An 18078-nucleotide genomic window follows, 5' to 3' on the forward strand; every position below is an offset into this window, starting at 1 on the left:
GTGGGTGGGAAGAATGAGTGGGACTACTTTCGGTTTTTACCCAGGAAAAGCTTTAATTTATTTAAAGTTGTCAGGGATCAGAATACGTTGTCAGACCCTCAGCCCCAACTTCAATCCCTCAGAGCAGGCTTTCCTAACTCATAAAGGCTTGTCAGAGGAGACTTTTGGGGAAAAAAGCGGTTGTGGTGAACCCACTGACTCTGAAGCTACCTGTATAATAATTGCCTTATTATATATCCTTCTTTGCTAGGAAGGAAAGTTGGTCCTCTTCTCTTTCTCTCTCCCTGTTTTTTTGAGACGGAGTCTTGCTCTGCTGACCAGGCTGGAGTGCAGTGACACCGTCTCGGCTTACTGCAATTTCTGCCTCCTGTGTTCAAGCGATTCTCCTGCTTCAACCTCCTGAGTAACTGGAATTACAGGTGTGTACCACCACGCCTGGCTAATTTTTTTGTATTTTTAGTAGAGACGGGGTTACACCATGTTGGCCAGGCTGGTCTTGAACTCCTGACCTCAGGTGATCCATCTGCTTTAGCCTCCCAAAGTCCTGGGATTACAGGCATGAGCCACAGTGGCTGGCCTCTCTTTTCTTTCTCCCGTCTTTTCTTCTTCTCTCCTCCCTTCCTTTACTCTTTCCTATGTAGCACTTCTTTATTCATTTCCTCCCAGTTCTGCAAGATTGTTCCTGAAAAGGCAATGTGGAGAGGAAAGGCAGTTGTCCAATAATTCATGCAGAAACCTGCTACTGAAGAAATTCTTTTTTTTTTTTTTTTTGGTTTTGGATACTTGACCTATTCACTTTGGTTGTGGACACTAATAAAAATGATCAGATAGTGAATTGCTCACAATTATACTTCATTTTGCCTATGCAGACCCATATCAGTAGACATAGAGAGGACATGAATTTGCCTCTAAGCAAAAATATTCAGTTTTTCCCCATGAAAATCAACTAAATGTTGGCATATACTTAATTTCTTTTAGACTGGTTGCCTGATTTTTGTAAAGCTTGGCCTTCTTGGTTAGGCCCTGAGGTATTTGGGAGCACAGAATTTATTTACTTTCATAGCTACTTTAATTTTATTCTTATTTTTTTTTTTTTTTTTTTTTTTTTTTTTTGAGACAGTCTCATTCTGTTGCCCAGGTTGGAGTGCAGTGCCACAATCTCAGCTCACTGCAAACTCTGCCTCCTGCATTCAAGTGTTTCTTGTGCCTCAGCCTCCTGAATAGCTGGGATTCCAGGCATGCACCACCACGTCCAATTTTTGTTATTTTCATTAGAGACGGGATCTCGCCACGTTGGCCAGGCTAGTTTCATACTTCTGGCCTCAAGTGATAGGCCCACCTCAGCCTCCCAAAGTGCTTGGATTACAGGCATGCACCAGCATACCTGGCCTAATTTTTGATCCCACAGTACAGATAGAGGTCCTGGGCTGGGTGAAGTTGAGTAACTTTGATTTCCTTTTTGACTTTTAAAGGAATTGGGAATGAGCAAGAGCTGAATGTCTTTTTTTTTATGTGTGTGAACAATATACTGTCCAATTATGGGCAGGTTCTTCCAAAGAGGCAGCAGATGAGAAATTGGATCTTGCTTATTTTGCACATTTGGGAACTTCTACAAATACCTGCAAAGCTTTGGTGACCAGCCATTTTTCTCTCTCAGTCTTAGGACGTAGGGAACATCGTTCTCATGCTATTCCTTTATGCCTGGTAGGACTGGTTAACAAGAAGGCGAATAGGTGCAGAGGGGTCTAGGTAGGTCTAGAGTCACCTTCTAGACAGAAGACGTACACTTTTGCACGATGAAGGGGAGGAATCACACTCTCTTCTTAGTCATTATCCCCTCTTCACAGCCTCCAGGGAAGTACTTCCTGCACAGTAGGTATCCCAAGCATGATTTCTGATGATGACCTTGATGTTGCTGCTAATTCCTTTGCCAGCAAGGATTAAGCTCAGCCTTCTCTGTTGCCTCCGGGAAAAAAGTTTTCTCTTATGTTCAGTTATTACCTCTTTCTATCTTCCAACAAGCAATAATTGACCCAGATAAGATTTGGATTTTCAAAACAAGCTTCCTGTGCTATCCTTTTTCTTTTTTATAGAATCCAAGGGAAGACGGGAAGCAACGAAACAATCTTGAAATGCCTTGTGGGAAATGTCATTGAAAGCATTTATATATTATTTTGATCTTTATACTAAAGATCACAGAATCTACGGCTCTGATTTTTAAAAAATAACGTATCTGGGTTTTTCAGCCTTGACAGGCTATTTAATCTTTCCGTTGCCACAGGGCGTGACTAGATTAACTCCTACGTATACTGACACTTTCTTTTGCCTTACTGGAAAGAGTACTGGAATGGGAGTTTTACTTTTTGAGTTTAGGCTCCGTATATTATTCATATTTGCATCCCTGGTGCCAAGGACACTATCAGCCACATCTCAGAAAATCAATAAATGTTTCTTGAATGATGTGTCCTTTGGGATAACCTCACTTGCTCTCTCTGGACTTCATCTGTATAATGAAGGGATTGGCTTAAGTTTCTTTTCAAGGATTCTGCAATTTTGTAAATGCTTTGACTTGGGATTTTCAGTTCTCTACTCATTTATCTTCTTACCTCTTTGCATAGGCTTTTGACCCCAAAATTGTAGTATTTAACTTTCTTCTAAAATCTGCCTTTTTTTTTTTTTTTTTTTTTTAATTTTCCAAACATCTCGTGTCATGCTAATCTTGGCACAGTTTCAACGTGGATAAAGCTGTTTAGGTTTTGTGTTTCTTTGGGTAGTTCTGTCTTGATAAGGGTGACAAAAGAATTCTTTTGTTTTCTGCCCACCCCAAGAGCCTCTCTGTGTAATTTATTATCTCCTTTACATATTGAGCGTTAGTTTATTTGTTGACTTTTAAACAACTTAGGCACACAATATTTGATAGTGGAAAGTAAAGATGAAGGCAGAGTAGTTTTTTGTCTTGGTCAATTATGTCATGAGCCTTATTGAGCACTCATGTCTCATTTGAAGTTCTGTTAATATAGCTGAGGTTTAGATTTTATAAGCTTTCTTGGTAACTTTACATAACATAATTTTCACCTATCCAACCACCATTGAAAGTATTTCTCACCTTTTATGCTCATGTTTTCACAACTGATTTACGGAGTTGTGATATCTGAGTCCTGACTCAGTAGATCAGGAAGAAAAAAGAAGTAAAGATATTGGCCACAGTTTTCTTTCAACCCTCATCAATCCTATTCCTCAAATGACAATGCTGATGTGATATTAAATTAGTGTAGCCTCTCTGAGTTCTCATGAATCAGGTAGGTGATAGGTAGGTGATATCACTCTAGACCTCATTTTTGCTCATCTGTAAGATGGGGATGACGATACCACTCCAAAGAGGGTTTTGTTAAAGGTGAAAGAAAATGCACACCAAGGACTTTGTGGGAAGCAGGGATTGGGCGGAGGAAGTTTTTAGCAGGTTGGTAAGTAGCTGCTTTTCTTATATCATAATTACTATTATTAAGTTAATTTTGCCCATAATGGTAAAAAAAAAAAAAACAAACCCATCACAAGAAGGGCTTTGAGAGATCTGTGTTCTGCCTTTAGTTAACCAGTTTACATAGCTATGATTTCAGAGGTAAGTTGTTCTTCAGGGCAATGGATGAAACATACTTGAACCAAAAAATGTGGTTTCAATTCAATTGTAGTAACAAAAACATAAGGGAAATCCCCTCATAAAACTAGTCTTTTGCAACATGGTTTTTCTTTCCCTATTACAGAAATATCTTTCCAAAGGAAGAAGGTGAGTATGTTGAAAAAACGAAGTGGCCAGAAAGAATGACTTTAATCTGCTTATTTTTTGTACGATCACTGATTTTGTTCCGTCATAGTAATCAACCCAGAATGAGAGCATTTCTAAAATCCTGCAGTCTTGGATAAGTAAGATGTAAATGACAGAAAGGTAAATAATTACTACAGGGAACATGATCTTATGTCCTGTTTCATGGAGTTAATTATTTTCATTTATAACATCTTAGAAATGCATATTTAATGGTGAGAGATTAAAAATGTTCATTGTTCTTTCAAATTGTTTGCAGTGTTCTTTCATTTTGACTCAATTCCACTGAATATCTACGAGTTGTCACATTTTTAGTAAGTAATAACTGTGTCAAGCTGTGCTGACAAAATGTCCCAACATAACTGTTAATAAGCATTGTCATTTTAAGCATGAAACAGTTTAGCTAATGATTTATCTCTTATAATGCAGCACTTGGGGCAGCTGTATGATTTGTCTCTTTAGCAAGTCAAGTAATTTCTTTAACAAAATGTTAAGCACAGATGGGCCATAAGCTGTCAGTTAACTATTATTGTGTCTGCATCTGCTTGCTTTCAACGCACTGTTTTATGCATTCAGTCAGTTACTTAGCGGCAGCTCCGTGAAAAGCTGAACCTACTCTGATTGGCAAATAAAATGTTCATTTGTCTCTTCTTCCTATTGTTTTGTTTTGGTAACACATGTCAGCAGCTCAATTACCCAGTTCATTAACAGCTCCCAAAGGACGTGATGGCCAGCCCGTGATAAGAGGGCAATTGTGGCACATATGGTCAATAATGGCCTCTCTCTTGGCAATTGTAAATAAAAGTCACTTGGCCCTTTTCCTTTGACGAGAACTACTGTTTTCCCGTTCCCCTTCAGCGTGCAAATTACCTTTCTTCACTCCTTACTATCCAATCTTGGCAAACTAGAACTTAGCCTACTGCTTTTAGAGACGTGGAGACTTACTATAGATAGCAGCCCTGGCTCTTAATTGTAATTATGACTGACTTTTAAGCTCTTGCTTGGGAGGGGAGAAAGTTCTTATCATGGGAGACTATTACTGGAAAGCTGTTAGCTGATTAATTAGCTAACTAATCAGTTTTCCTAATTGAGTAGGGACACATTTTCTTGGGGGCTTTCCTCTCTTCTTCTCTTTGAAATGCTTTGGTGGTGGTTACCGTGGGGGTTTTAAAAAGCCATTAAAAACAATCGCAAATAGAAGTCTTTTACAGGGGAGTATAGGAAAGGGCGATCTCACTCCTGTTGTAAAAGGAATTCTTGTTACACACATACTTAAAATAAGGTGGTTAAGAAGCCACTGGGTTAATTTGGGTCAGCATTAGGGTTCTTAAGACGATAACGGATTCCTCTTTCACTTTAAGCCTTTGAAAGGAGTTGCTTAAACAGGTATGGCTTGGTTGGTATTTTGTGACTCCTTTAAGCAAAATGTTGCTTGTATGAGTGGTTGAAAAAGACACAAGCATGTTTTTAAATAGACATAACAGTGAATACATCTACCAAAAATTATCACTAGCAGGGCTACATGAATGAATGAAGGAGAAATAAGCCTTTCTTGCTTGCTGCTGCTGTTAAAAAGATGACCAATGGTCAGGTGGTGGCTTGAGAGATAACTCCATCCAGAGAAAGTTTTCTCAAGGAAATGTGGACAGAAATCCTGCGCACACCTGAAACTCAAAATTCTGGGAACGTTAGGATATGGGGGGCTTTGGGGCTGCACAGCTCAGCACTTCAGAGGCAGCTTGCTGTGCTGCCAGCCTCTGCTTGTCAGCCCTTATCTTAAATAAACACCCAACGGTCCATGTTGTGCATTAAAAATAACTCCAGAGCAACGGAGGAGCACACGGCCAGGCCCTCCTGGACTGCCCCCGTGGCCGGCCATATTCATAACCAATCTGTACTCTCCTCCCAGGGCAGCAGGCACTCGGGGAGTTGTTGAGTGTCAGGGTTTATTTGTGCTATTTTGATTAGCCCCAACCTGGCAGGAGCTTATTTTCCTTCTAATGACCTCGTGCTGTGAGACGGCAGCTTCCGAGGGAAGTGCTTGGGTCAGAAGGGAGGGGAATAGTGTTACTTTTCTCCAGCCAAAAAATGGGGGACTGCTGGGCAGGAACAAGAGTGGGTAATGGCTGGAGGGTCTTAATTAGATTTAGTGTTCTTGAAAGAACCTTTGCTCAAGAAAGCCCAGCCTATCCTTGCCAAAATAATTTTTTTTTTCACTTTCGAAAGAGTCTTTTGCTGGCACATTTCGGGGAGAAATCATAAAGACAATAAAAGCAAATCAAGACCCCCTTACCTACTTCTCACCCCCACCACCAAAGACACCATTGAACAGGTTATAAACCATCCCTCCTAGTTTATCAACTAACAATTGTTTATCAAAATAACAATTACTCGGACCCTAGTTCTGGGTTAAGAATTCCAGAAAGTTCAATGTATTTCTTGATAATTACACAATGTATAGTTTCTAGTGACACATTAGAATTTTATTTTAAATCTCTGGGTTTTTTTTTCAGCTGCATATCTGTTTTCTTTTCTCAACATATATACAACTTTAAAACACTTTAAAAATAACATCACCGATTCTTTCTTAGCTTGTGAATTAATGTGGAAGAGAAGCTTCCAGGTGCTGAAGTCTCTCAACTGGCTTGGATTAACCCCTACTGTGTATCCATTTCAACCTCCCCCTCCTCCTCTCTCTGAAAAAAAAAAAAAAAAAAAAAAAAGAAAAAAAAAACCCACCCCAACCTCCCCTTTCTCATCCACTCCAGCTTTCTTTGTGTCTCCTGCGCCCTGCCAGGCAGGTGTCAGAACCCTGAATGAGGGTAAATGCCCCGCTGATGGATTCCACAGATGGAGCGTGGAAATTGGTAGAATAGGCCTCAGCCACAGGCCATTTCTTGGGATCCAACAAAAGCCTCCAAATAAGTCAACAAAAATCCCAAAGATCACAAAGGGAAAATGTCATTTGTCATTTACTCTGGGTCTGCAAGGGAATATCAGTCTTGCTTCACTCCTCCTGACTTTCACCCGAGTAAACACGAGAGAGGTCATTCACATCTTTCTCAGCGTAAAAGGGGTAGTTCAGATCAGAGAGCAGTTAGTTGTCCCATTGTACCCTTCACGTTGAATGGCAAAACTCACAAGCACAAGAGACGTTCTGCAATTAGCCAAGTAGGTGCATCAGACTTCGAGTTGACCTGTGAAAGACCTTCTGGAATATACTTGTGAAATACTCTTAAGTGATGAGACTCTATAAAAAGGCTTCAGCGAGCTCTCAGGAAGGATTCTTATTTTTATCTTGTTCTTTTATCAGTGAGACACAGCTGGGAGTAGAAGTGCTGACAAATCTAGCTGAGAAAGATTAAAACCGACGAAAAGACCATCGGATTTGGTATGAGGCCATCCTAGAGTAAATAAGCTATGACTAGGAAGCTCGGCCTTCAGAGATCCCCCCACCTCCTCCCGTGTCTGTAAATCACATTGTATTATATCTAGGGCAAACATAGAGTTTAAATGGTTGTCATGTTTTGATTCTTTAATTATTCAAATGAAACGTCTTGCTGAGAAGAAAGACAATGTACCAAATTCATGCTTGTGAATTATTTTGTTTCTCCATTTTTTGCCTGTCTCCCATCTCTGAATTATATTTGTCTGGACACCAATAATTATAGAATTCCACATGACTAAATCCCTATAAAATTGAAGCAAGATTTCATGTATAATAGTGTTAACTAGGATGAAATATTTCCCGAGGCTACAGAGGAGGTCACAAGGGGCTAGCGGACAAAGACATACTCTCTGATTCTGTAATTCCTTCTTTAATTAAACTTCATGGTTAGCCCGCTGGTGGTAATACTTTTGCCTTCTCCTCCCCGTTTGATTTGTCTCTGAAGGAAGAGTTTGTAATCCTGTGGGGTATGACAGTTGCCCTGTGCTTGATCCTTTCTTTCTTTTTATTGACAATGTCCATTTTCCCAAGTTTAATCGTGGGAGTTAATGTGAGATCATTAGGAAAACTAAAAATTTGGCTCCTGTATGTAAAATTCGCTTGAGATAGAACTTTCTTATAAAGCACAGAGTTGAAATACTCTAGTGAGAGGTAATGCTTTCCAGTGATCACACTGGAGTTTCTGTTGAATAACTTGTGACTATCCTGATATGTTTCAAGTTATTCCTTCCTGCACTTTTGCTTCAGAAAACCATTTTAGACCTTGATATATTTTTGTTACGTTCATTCTAATACAAAATACCAAAAATAAAGCTTTAATAAAGATATAAAATGTATAATCAATTCATCTGCTTTTGATTATTGGTAGGTTCCAGGCTGACCCTAGATACCGATAGTCTGTGATGGTTCTTAGAAGAGACTGCAAATGGTCTGATGAACTATTTTGATTTCTTAAATCCATTTAATATCTGGCAAAGTTGATTTGTTTCTTAGTGCTTTATTGTTGTTTAAAAACTATATGTTAGAAACATATAAAGATTTCAATAAGTGTTTGTTGAATTGCATACATTGGAAAATAGTTTGATTTGGTGTATAATATTGATAATGTAACTCTATTTGTTCTGTAAATTTCATTTTATTCAGGGCAGTTTTTGAAAATTTGGGATAAATGGTAGCAATAGTGGTGATTAGCTAAGTGATTGGTATTTGAATTCCTGTATTTGTTCATTTCTGTTATGCCTCTTCAAAAGGCCCGTGTGTGTGTGTGTGTGCGCGCGTGAGCATGTGTGATAAAAGACTCAACACTCATTTAAGATACTCTAAGCTAGAAGCAAGCAAGCAACCATGTCCTCTGAAGTACCATAGACCTGGGTCAAATTCTAGTTTCCTTAGCTGTATGATCAAGCTCTTGGAGTCTCAGTTTCCTTTTTCTGCACAGTGGGATAAGTTCCTAATTCCTGGGTTGCTGTGCAGTTGAGTGAAGGAAGAGAAATCCTCGTTCTCCTGAAAAGCTTTGCTTTGCAGGGTTATTGGTGACATTGAATTAAACTAATGGGTAAATCAGAGAATAGATTGTAAAGGGGTTTTAATAATAGAGTCAAAAAATTCGAATTCTGATAACAATATAGATTGGGATAGAATCTACAAATTGTTTTGAAATTTAAAGCAATGAAATTTCCATTTAGAAGGCTGTGCATGATGTATTGATATGAATTTTCTTATGAGATCTATTCTGGAATTTTCAAATTTGGGAACAGTATCTCTAGTAATAAAGCAAATTTTCTTTGTGAAGGCATCTGTAAAATATGATTGAGCAACTTAAGTGTAATTTAAAATCTCCCTTAATATTAAGGTTTTACAGTAGTAGTAGTAGTCCAAAGAGTTTATAATCTAATTATTGAATCCTGGCAATTTATTAACTCATTGACACAACTGTCCTGTTAACACATTTGTGGCTTCCAAATCATAGCATTAGATATTCTATACAGAAAAAAGATATAATTTCTTTCTATTAAACTTCCTGAAAAAGAGCCGTATTTTTACTTTCTGTGTAATATTTAGAATTAGATTCTTTATATCTAGTATCTAATTTGTTCTAGCAGCTTAAGTAAAACTAAATATATAAAATAGATGAAATCCAACAAAATGGGTCACTTATGTGCTCTTAGAATGGGAAATTTTATTTCTCCTGAATGACATAAGAAATAGTATTTCCATGTTTAGAAATAGCTAGTTTCTCCTAACTGGCAGATTAATCTTGGGTTGCTGACTTCACATATTTTAAAGCCCACATCCCTTTGGGGTTTGCAGATGGGGAAAATTTAGAATTAACTTGTAAGATTGTGGCTTTATATTGCCAAAAATTATCTGGTTTCTCAAATAAGTTTCCAGCCAAAAAATCAGGCAAGTCATTTCCTCAACATCTTCTGAAATGATGCTATATGGTGGTTTTCCCAGTTAGATGCAACCATTCCATTGCTTTTGAATAAATAGTCTAGAAGTAAGAGTCGTGATTTGTAAGCTTGTTACAGAGAATTTTATTTTTGGTGGTCACGGCTGTCCTATTGAACTCTTAAAAATTCTGAGCCTTTTTTTTTTTTTTTTTCTTTTGAAGAATCACCAGGCCCTGCTTTCATGGCCTATATTTGTACTGAAAGGATCAAGGGAACATTTGCCCTTCTGCTCCACTGAAGGTTTCTGTCCTCCCTGAACTCACCTTAGGATACCTGGATTCCCGTTTGACAGGTGTTCTGTCCCAAATTCTGAGGCTTTTGCATTACTAGCTATACCAGTTTTCATCTTAAAAAAAAAAATCACAATTCTCTGAAAAAATTGGTAATCATTTTCCCAAACAATGCAGGTATACAAATACATGCTAAGCATTCAGAGTGATTGCTGAGGGTACACAGACTTCCAAAGCCCATCTGAGTAGAGGTTCGGAGATGTCATAAGAGCAGAATTTCCATCTTAAAAATAAAGATGTAAAACAGTGGCAAATAAATCAGCGTTGGAGCAAATCTGAAGTTTGTCCCACACTTCATGTTCATTCAACATGTACTTAGTGAGCGCCTACTGTGTTCTGAGGGTTCCAGCAGCGAACAAGGCAGAGAAGGGCTTTGGGATCACTCAGCTTATATTCTGGGGGATGTTGATTGTTAAGGTGAAACACTGTGGTCTTGACCCTCAGGATTAATTCTCGCTGGTGCTTGTAAATCTAACCAGTCTTTTTCTTCAGAAACTGGAGATGATTTTGATTAATTGACCTGACAGTGCATGGCACATCATATTTACTTGAAAGAATTTAATAACCCCAGAGACTCCCAAAGGAAACATGAAAATTTCCACATATTATTATCCTAATGGGATCATAGTAAGAGAATGTGCAAGCAGAGATTTAGTGTCCTCTTGGGCAGAGGAAGCTTTTGGTCAGTCTTTAAATGCTATTGAATGTTTCACCTGAATTCACTTTGGAAAGAAAGCTTAGAAACTGGAAGCATGGAAGGAAAATATTTTATGGAAATTTATTGTCTTCTTAGGGGAATAAGTAATTTGTTTCTTAGGGAGCATATCGTTCACAATTTAAAAATATGTATGTGGGAGTGACTTTTTCAGGCAATTGTGGTAGATGTATTTTATAGAGTTGGTCATCTTGAGAGTGGCAAGAGTTAATCTAGAATATGCTATAGAGGTGGTTCTCAGTGTTGTCTGAGGTCAGTAGAATCAGCATCAATCACCTGGGAATGTGTTAGACATGCAAACTCTTGGAGCCCACGTCAGACCTGCTGCGTCGAAACCATGGAAGGGGAGCCACCAGTCTATGTTTTAGCAAGCCCTCCAGGTGATTCTAATGCTCCAAAAAAGTATGAAACACTGCTCTATGACTCAGCACAAATTATCATTCATTTAGTTTAGCTTACATTTATCAATCATATATCCATATAAGCTGCATTGGGAGCTTTTGGAGTTTATAATGGAAGGCATGGCATATTTTTTAGCATGTGAATAGTGCTTTAAAATACTGCTATAGCAAGAGAAAGTCTATTTTTCTTTCTTTAAGTTAATACTAAAATATCCTAACACAAAATTTATGTTAAATGAAAACATTTTATATTAAATTAGGTAATCGAAAAATCAAAAATAATATCTAAACACACATTAAATGTGTTATAGATTATACTTTTGTTTTTATGCACGTGTTTGTTTTCAGATATATTTAAAACAAATTTATCACATACACTATTAATTCACTCTATTGCCGGTTAGTTTCGTAATGCTCAGATGTGAATAGTATGGAGGTATTAAAATGTTAGAAAACTGAAAATCACATTTATGGGTTCATTTTGGATGTGTATCATTTTGGGCAGTTTAAAATTTCTACTTAAATAGAATGAAATTCTAGATTTCTGTAGGGCAGAGTCAGGTTGGAGTTTAAGATAAAAGAGAATTAGAAGGTTAGGACTTACATATTTTCACATTGCTTCTAGTGCCACCTGCATTTCCCCAGGTTCTATCAGCCTGAGGGTGCAGATGAGTTAGCATGACATTGACATTAATAATCTACAGTTTTCTGGCTTACTGTGGCGTTTGCTGACAGTAACCTCAGCTGCTTCTTTACAGGATCCCTTAGTTATTTGGGAGAATTTTCAGAGCACATTTGGATGTGTTCAAGAGCCAGGCTGCTCTGGTTCCCCTTCTAGGTTCAGGGTCTGTGGCCTGATAACCCTTGCACAGACCTTTGCCCACTACCGCAGTACCTGGGGCTCTGGAGAGGGCTGCTCTTGCTGCCCAGAGCCCTGGTCCAATGCATTCTCCCCCACACTGCAGAGCCCTCTCTAGCAACATTGCTCTATTACTATCACGATTGCTTTGCTATTGCTATGGGATCCCTAATACATTCCTAGCAGAAACAGGGAAAATGCCTGCTCCACCCCTGCCCTCATCAAATTCTGGTCTGGAAATGGAACCACTTGTACCCAAGCTTTGCAAGTTGCAGCCACAGATGCAGACCCTGTTCTTACAGGAGTACTAACCGTTATTGTATCATTAACGTAATTTCTATCTAATTTCCCAGTTTCCATTTCTCTTGCCTGTGTACTTGTCCACTCAGTTTTGAAGTTCCCTTCCACATATGAACACAGGCAAATATACCCAAGCTTTGTGTGTGTTAGGCCACCACAGGGTGGATTCATTTGTCCTATGCAGTTTCTCAGGGCCACACACTCAGAATGGCTCTGGGCTTGGGTTAATAATCTGTTGTTTCCTTCTTGTAGCTTGTAATATATATTTTTTTTTTTCGAAAGGTACTGTACATGTTTTTTGCGTTGAGTTTCTTAAATAAAGCAGCTGTTCTGGACAGATGCCCATCTACTGAGCAGAGTCCCAGACTCTAAACTTCTGTTTAGGGACAGTTCACTAGACAATGCCTGCTTCTTCTCAGGTCAGTTCTAGAGACTGACATTTTAATAGTACATACATTTTCTTTAAAGTATTTCCCCTTATCTGATAACGATACACTAAATTTAAATAAAAATTTTATGAGCAGTAGAGTCTATAAATATATGGGAATCTGGCAATAGTTTACTGTTACTGGCTTCTTAGGTGCTAAGTCAAGTTTGGAATATTTTTAAAAATCACGCAACAGATTTCCTAGTGTAAAGGCTGGTGAAAATTTTTCAGAAACAAAACTAAATGTGATTCATTCATTAGACATGAAGGAAGCACCCAGTAAGTAGTAAGTATAGGACCATACAAATGGAATAAGTCCTGTCCCTGTTTTCTAAGAGCTCATAATTGGCCTAGAATGCCTGATGCTGTGAGCAATTATTTCTGCCTAGAGGGCAGAAAGATAGAGCAGGGGAAGAGATTAAATATTATTTAATGATACAGGACTGCATGGGGGGACTTGGTGTCCATGGAAGACATTGGGAATGCATTGTAGACTAAGACTGGAGTTATTATGTGTTGGTCAGACTTGTTTTTTGATCCACATTTATTTTATTTGAGATATAGGGACCACTGTAATGAGGTCTTGCAGTCGGGGAGAGAACTTGGATTCAAACTTAGTTTTTGTTTTTTAATTCACATTTTATTATGATTTTTTTTCTTCTGTGCTTTTAGCTTCAGCACCCCAGTCAGATGAAGGCTCTGATATTGACTCTGAACCAGATTTACCACTGAAGAGGAAACAGCGCAGAAGCCGAACCACCTTCACAGCAGAACAGCTTGAAGAACTGGAGCGTGCTTTTGAGAGAACTCATTACCCTGACATTTATACCAGGGAGGAACTGGCCCAGAGGGCGAAGCTCACCGAGGCCCGAGTACAGGTATTGATGCCCAAACCTCTGTGTCCTACTTCAGTTTAGACAGGAAACAAACAAGCATCTTTTCATCTAAAGCATATTTCGAGCCCCACCAAAAATATATTAGGAGTGGCCCTTTACTAGGGATGCATATTGTTAAGACTTTGACTATTATTACTGACAGAATGCAACTATATCATTTATGACGCGCAGTAGTGCACCACTTCACGTTACCTACTCAACATTTCAGGAATCCTTATTGTACATCAGGCACTATATGGACTTTGGGGGTGATACACAAGTAAGAGCAAATAAATTTTAGGTGGTGACTCTGTCCCAGCCACTATTTTAGGTGCTTCACATAAATTAACCTATTAAATCATTATTAAAACCCTAGGTGAGTACTGTGATTGCTACTCTCCATTTACAAATAAGGAAACTGGGACTTGGACTATGTAAGTAACTACCCAAGGTGACATAGCTACAAAGTGAGTACAGAGATAATTGGATCCTATACGCTTCATCTCTGTGACCTTTCAGTTATGAAAATGTGCAAACGTGTATCATGTGAAATTCCTTCCTTTAAGGATTTATAATTAAGAAGCATTTCAAGTAATTATATTACTTAAAGAGCACGTTGAATTATCCTTTGAACTCTTGGAGGTGCTCTGAATCTTCTGGAAAAGGCTACTAAGATATAATATGTTTCTATTGAGTATAGAATAATGTTTTCATCATTAATGAGGAACATCCCCCTGGAGTTAGTAAAACACTGTTTGAAAGATGGCAGACTTCTTAGGGTATCCTGGAACTCCTCACCCCAGAATTTACCTTGTCTGCAGATACTGTTATTTCCAGATACTTAAGGTGCAGGCTGGGGACACGGTCCCTAGATTGATCAACACTTTCATAGATGCAGCTAATTAACTCTTATTACAACATTTTTCAGAAATAGCCTCTTGCAGTCTGCAGAGCCCAGTCAGAGAGACTGTTTTATTCAAACTTTTTTTTTTTTTTTTTTTTTTTTGAGACGGAGTTTCGCTCTTGTTACCCAGGCTGGAGTGCAATGGCGCGATCTCGGCTCACCGCAACCTCCGCCTCCTGGGTTCAGGCAATTCTCCTGCCTCAGCCTCCTGAGTAGCTGGGATTACAGGCACGCGCCACCATGCCCAGCTAACTTTTTGTAGTTTTAGTAGAGACGGGGTTTCACCATGTTGACCAGGATGGTCTCGATCTCTTGACCTCGTGATCCACCCGCCTCGGCCTCCCAAAGTGCTGGGATTACAGGCGTGAGCCACCACGCCCGGCCTAATATTCAAACTTTTATATGATCATCACAGTGCTAGGAAAGTCAAGGAATGCTAAGATCAATTAAGACAGTTCTCTCAAGGACCCGCCGTCTAAGAAAGGTAAAAAAGTAACCATAAAAATTATTTATTTATTTATTTATTTTTTGGTCCCACATTTATGTTTATTAAAAACTGACATAAACAAACACAACCTGTACAAAAAATATCCCAGATCCCATATGACTTTGAAACAGTAATCATGGGAGACATTATCGCCTTGGACCCCCTCTTCCTCTGCCACGGCCACGTCCTCTTCCTCTGCCTCTGCCTCGGCCTCTTCCTGCAACTGCTTCCCTTTTTTTAGATTTCGCCTTAGGTTCAACATCCACAAGTAGTGTATCCAGAGGTAAACTGTCTGGTAGAATAAAGTGTCGAAAGTTATTTCCTTGAATATTCAGCGTTTCCAGCTGTACAGGTTCTCTGTTCTTCAGGGTCATTTTCACAGCTTTAAGATATGTATTCATGCTGACATCCACACCTGTGATTGTTCCATGGACCTGTGTTCCATTTTTCAATTCAATGGTTACAGTTTCATGACTCAATTTCATCAAAAATCTCACAAGCTTCATCGTAGCAGCGTCGTCACCCTTTGGTTCCGATAGCTCACAAAATCCAGTAACCGAATACTGATCGACGGCAGTATGAATCCAAATAATTTAAAAATAACAGAGATGTGATAAGTGCAGAAAAGAGAAAAAGTGCAATGGGAGTTGAGAAGAGGAAAGGATGAGATCTTTTTATTTTATTTTATTTTTGTTATACTTTAAGTCCTGGGATACATGTACAGAACATGCAGCTTTGTAACATAGGTATACTGTGCCATGGTTGTTTGCTGCACCCATCAACCCGTCATCTACATTAGGTATTTCTTCTAATGCTATCCCTCCCTTAGTCCCTCACCCCCAACAGACCCCAGTGTGTGATGTTCCCCTTCCTGTGTCCATGTGTTCTTATTGCTCAACTCTCACTTGTGAGTGAGAACGTATGGTGTTTAGTTTTCTGTTCCTGTGTTAGTTTGCTAAAGAATGATGGTTTTCAGCTTCATCCATGTCCCTGCAAAGGACATGAACTCAAGGGATGAGATCTTGAAGGAATAAAGAGAGGTACATGAAGAAGGCAGATTTAATTATTATTATTACTTTTTTGAGACAGGGTCTCATTCTGTAGCCCAGGTTGGAGTGCTGTGTACAATCACAGCTCATTGAGAGTATACAATCACACCTCCTGAGCTCAGGTGATGGTCCCACCTCAGCCTTTCAGATAGCTGGGACTACAGGTGCATGCCACCACACCTGGATAATTTTTTGTGGTTTTGCCACATCGCCCAGGCTGTTCCCGAACTCCCAAGTTCAAGCAATCCGCCTGTCTTGGCTTCCCAAAGTGCTGGGATTATAGGCACGAGCTATCGTGCTGGGGCCAGAGGGCAGATTTAAGATGAACTTTCCCGGCTGCATAGATATTCATTGGACCAGCTGAGTAAAAAGAGTATACTAATAATGGGGAATTATATCAGCAGAGGCACAGAGAGATAGAAGTGGTGGGCTACATATAAGGTGACCTTTCATTTTCTCTGTAGTCATTTTGGGAGACTAGTTTGATTAGAATGTAAGGAGTCATAGGGTCATGGAAGAAATAGGGTTTGGTAGCTAGGCTGAGGACATCCTGTGGAGCTCTTGGGTTTCAGGCTAGTGAGCTCACACTTGAGGTGATAGGCAGTGGCATGGGGATAGGTAGTGGCAGTGGGACCAAGGGAGAGATGGTGGTGGAAGGTATTCAGAGGTAGAATGGGCATCTGGTTGTGTAAGCTAGAAGTGGGGAGGAAGGTGAGTGAAAGGAAAAGTCACAGATACTCCAAGGTTCATGTTTTAAAGTTGGGAAACCTATTATTGGGAAACAGAGTGTTTCTCCCCATCACACCGTGTAGAAATGACCTTTATTCACTAAATTACAGTATTTCATTATAAAAATATTGAAATACAGTATCTATATAGTAATATATATTATAACACTATGAATAGTATATTAACATAACATTAATATTGCTATATCACTAAAATGATCTTAACATGCATATCAATATAAGATCATGATTCGTGATTAATGGAGGTCATTTCTGTACTGTGCAGTGGAGAGAGTAACCCTGTGTCTCAATGAAATGGACAGAGAAATTAAATCTCATTATAATAGTATAATATTCTATATAACAATGTTATAAATAATATGGTTCAAATCTACTTTGCTTTTATTATAGTTCTGTGATTACCTGCAAATATGAGGTGAGGTCCAGTCATTCCTCTTTTGAGTGACCACTATATTCCAGGATTTGGTACCTGTCCTCTGTAACTGGTCAATCCAATCTACTGGATTTTTTTTTTTTTTTTTTTTTTTTTTTTGAGACAGAGTCTCACTCTGTTGCCCATGCTGGAGTACAGTGGCTTAATCATGGCTCACTGTGTAGCCTCCGTCTTCCAAGCTAAAGTGATCCTTCTGCCTCAGCTTCTGGAGTAGCTGGATCTACAGGTGTGTGCCACCATGTCTGGCTAATTATTTTGCTATTTTTTTGTAAAGATGGGGTCTTGCTATGTTACACAGGTTGGTCTTGAGTTCCTGGACTCAAGTGATCCTCCCTCCTTGGCCTCCCAGAGTGTTGAGATTATAGATGTGAGCCACTGGCACCAGATCTATTTTTAAGACAGGCCGAGTATCAGCTCTGAACTCAGTGTGAGTCAAAAAAATAAACATTTATTGTAGAGATCAGACAAGGAGTGTGATGGAAAATTGAGGAGGTTCGGTATTGGTCTCTTTCATTCCTGCCTTTGTCAAAACTGAGGATGGAGACAGAATATATTTTAAACCCATGTAGCTTATACAGTACCCAGCATTCTCATCTGGGTCAGTGAATGTCAAAGGATAATAATAATGTCCCATTAACTTTCAGAGGACATGGGATCAAACCAATAAAGAGTAGTTCATACTCTTCCATACAGCGACCTCCTTTTCCAAGCAGGGCCTTCATTAACGTAACAGCTGTCTTAATGTGGCTTTAACCCGGTGACTCTTGACATTCCTTATGGCTTCTTTAGTTCCCTTGAGAGACATCATGTCTTGCACCATGGCTGTGATCTATAGCCTAACAAATTCCCTAGAACACCCGGCATATGG

General features: G+C 39.1%; 2 protein-coding genes across 3 annotated transcripts in view; one reads left to right on the forward strand and one right to left on the reverse strand.

Annotated features, from left to right (window-relative positions):
- PAX3 (paired box 3) overlaps positions 1-18078 on the forward strand; it is a 98308-nt gene that overhangs the window by 51993 nt on the left and 28237 nt on the right. For both annotated transcript variants that reach the window (XM_032278044.1, XM_032278045.1), the window contains exon 5: positions 13386-13591. In XM_032278044.1, the coding sequence (XP_032133935.1) occupies positions 13386-13591 (206 nt within the window). The remainder of the gene's footprint in view (positions 1-13385; positions 13592-18078) is intronic.
- On the reverse strand, positions 15024-15557 carry LOC116551732 (small nuclear ribonucleoprotein Sm D1-like). Its single transcript, XM_032278046.1, has 2 exons — positions 15395-15557; positions 15024-15271 (listed from the first exon to the last, which is right to left on the reverse strand). Exons 1-2 carry the CDS (start codon positions 15483-15485, stop codon positions 15126-15128), a joined length of 237 nt encoding a protein of 78 aa, XP_032133937.1. The 5' UTR covers positions 15486-15557; the 3' UTR covers positions 15024-15125.

The sequence above is a fragment of the Sapajus apella genome, unplaced genomic scaffold (assembly GCF_009761245.1).
Source record: "Sapajus apella isolate SASKATOON/1434 unplaced genomic scaffold, GSC_monkey_1.0 scaffold10, whole genome shotgun sequence".
Taxonomy (NCBI): domain Eukaryota; kingdom Metazoa; phylum Chordata; class Mammalia; order Primates; family Cebidae; genus Sapajus; species Sapajus apella.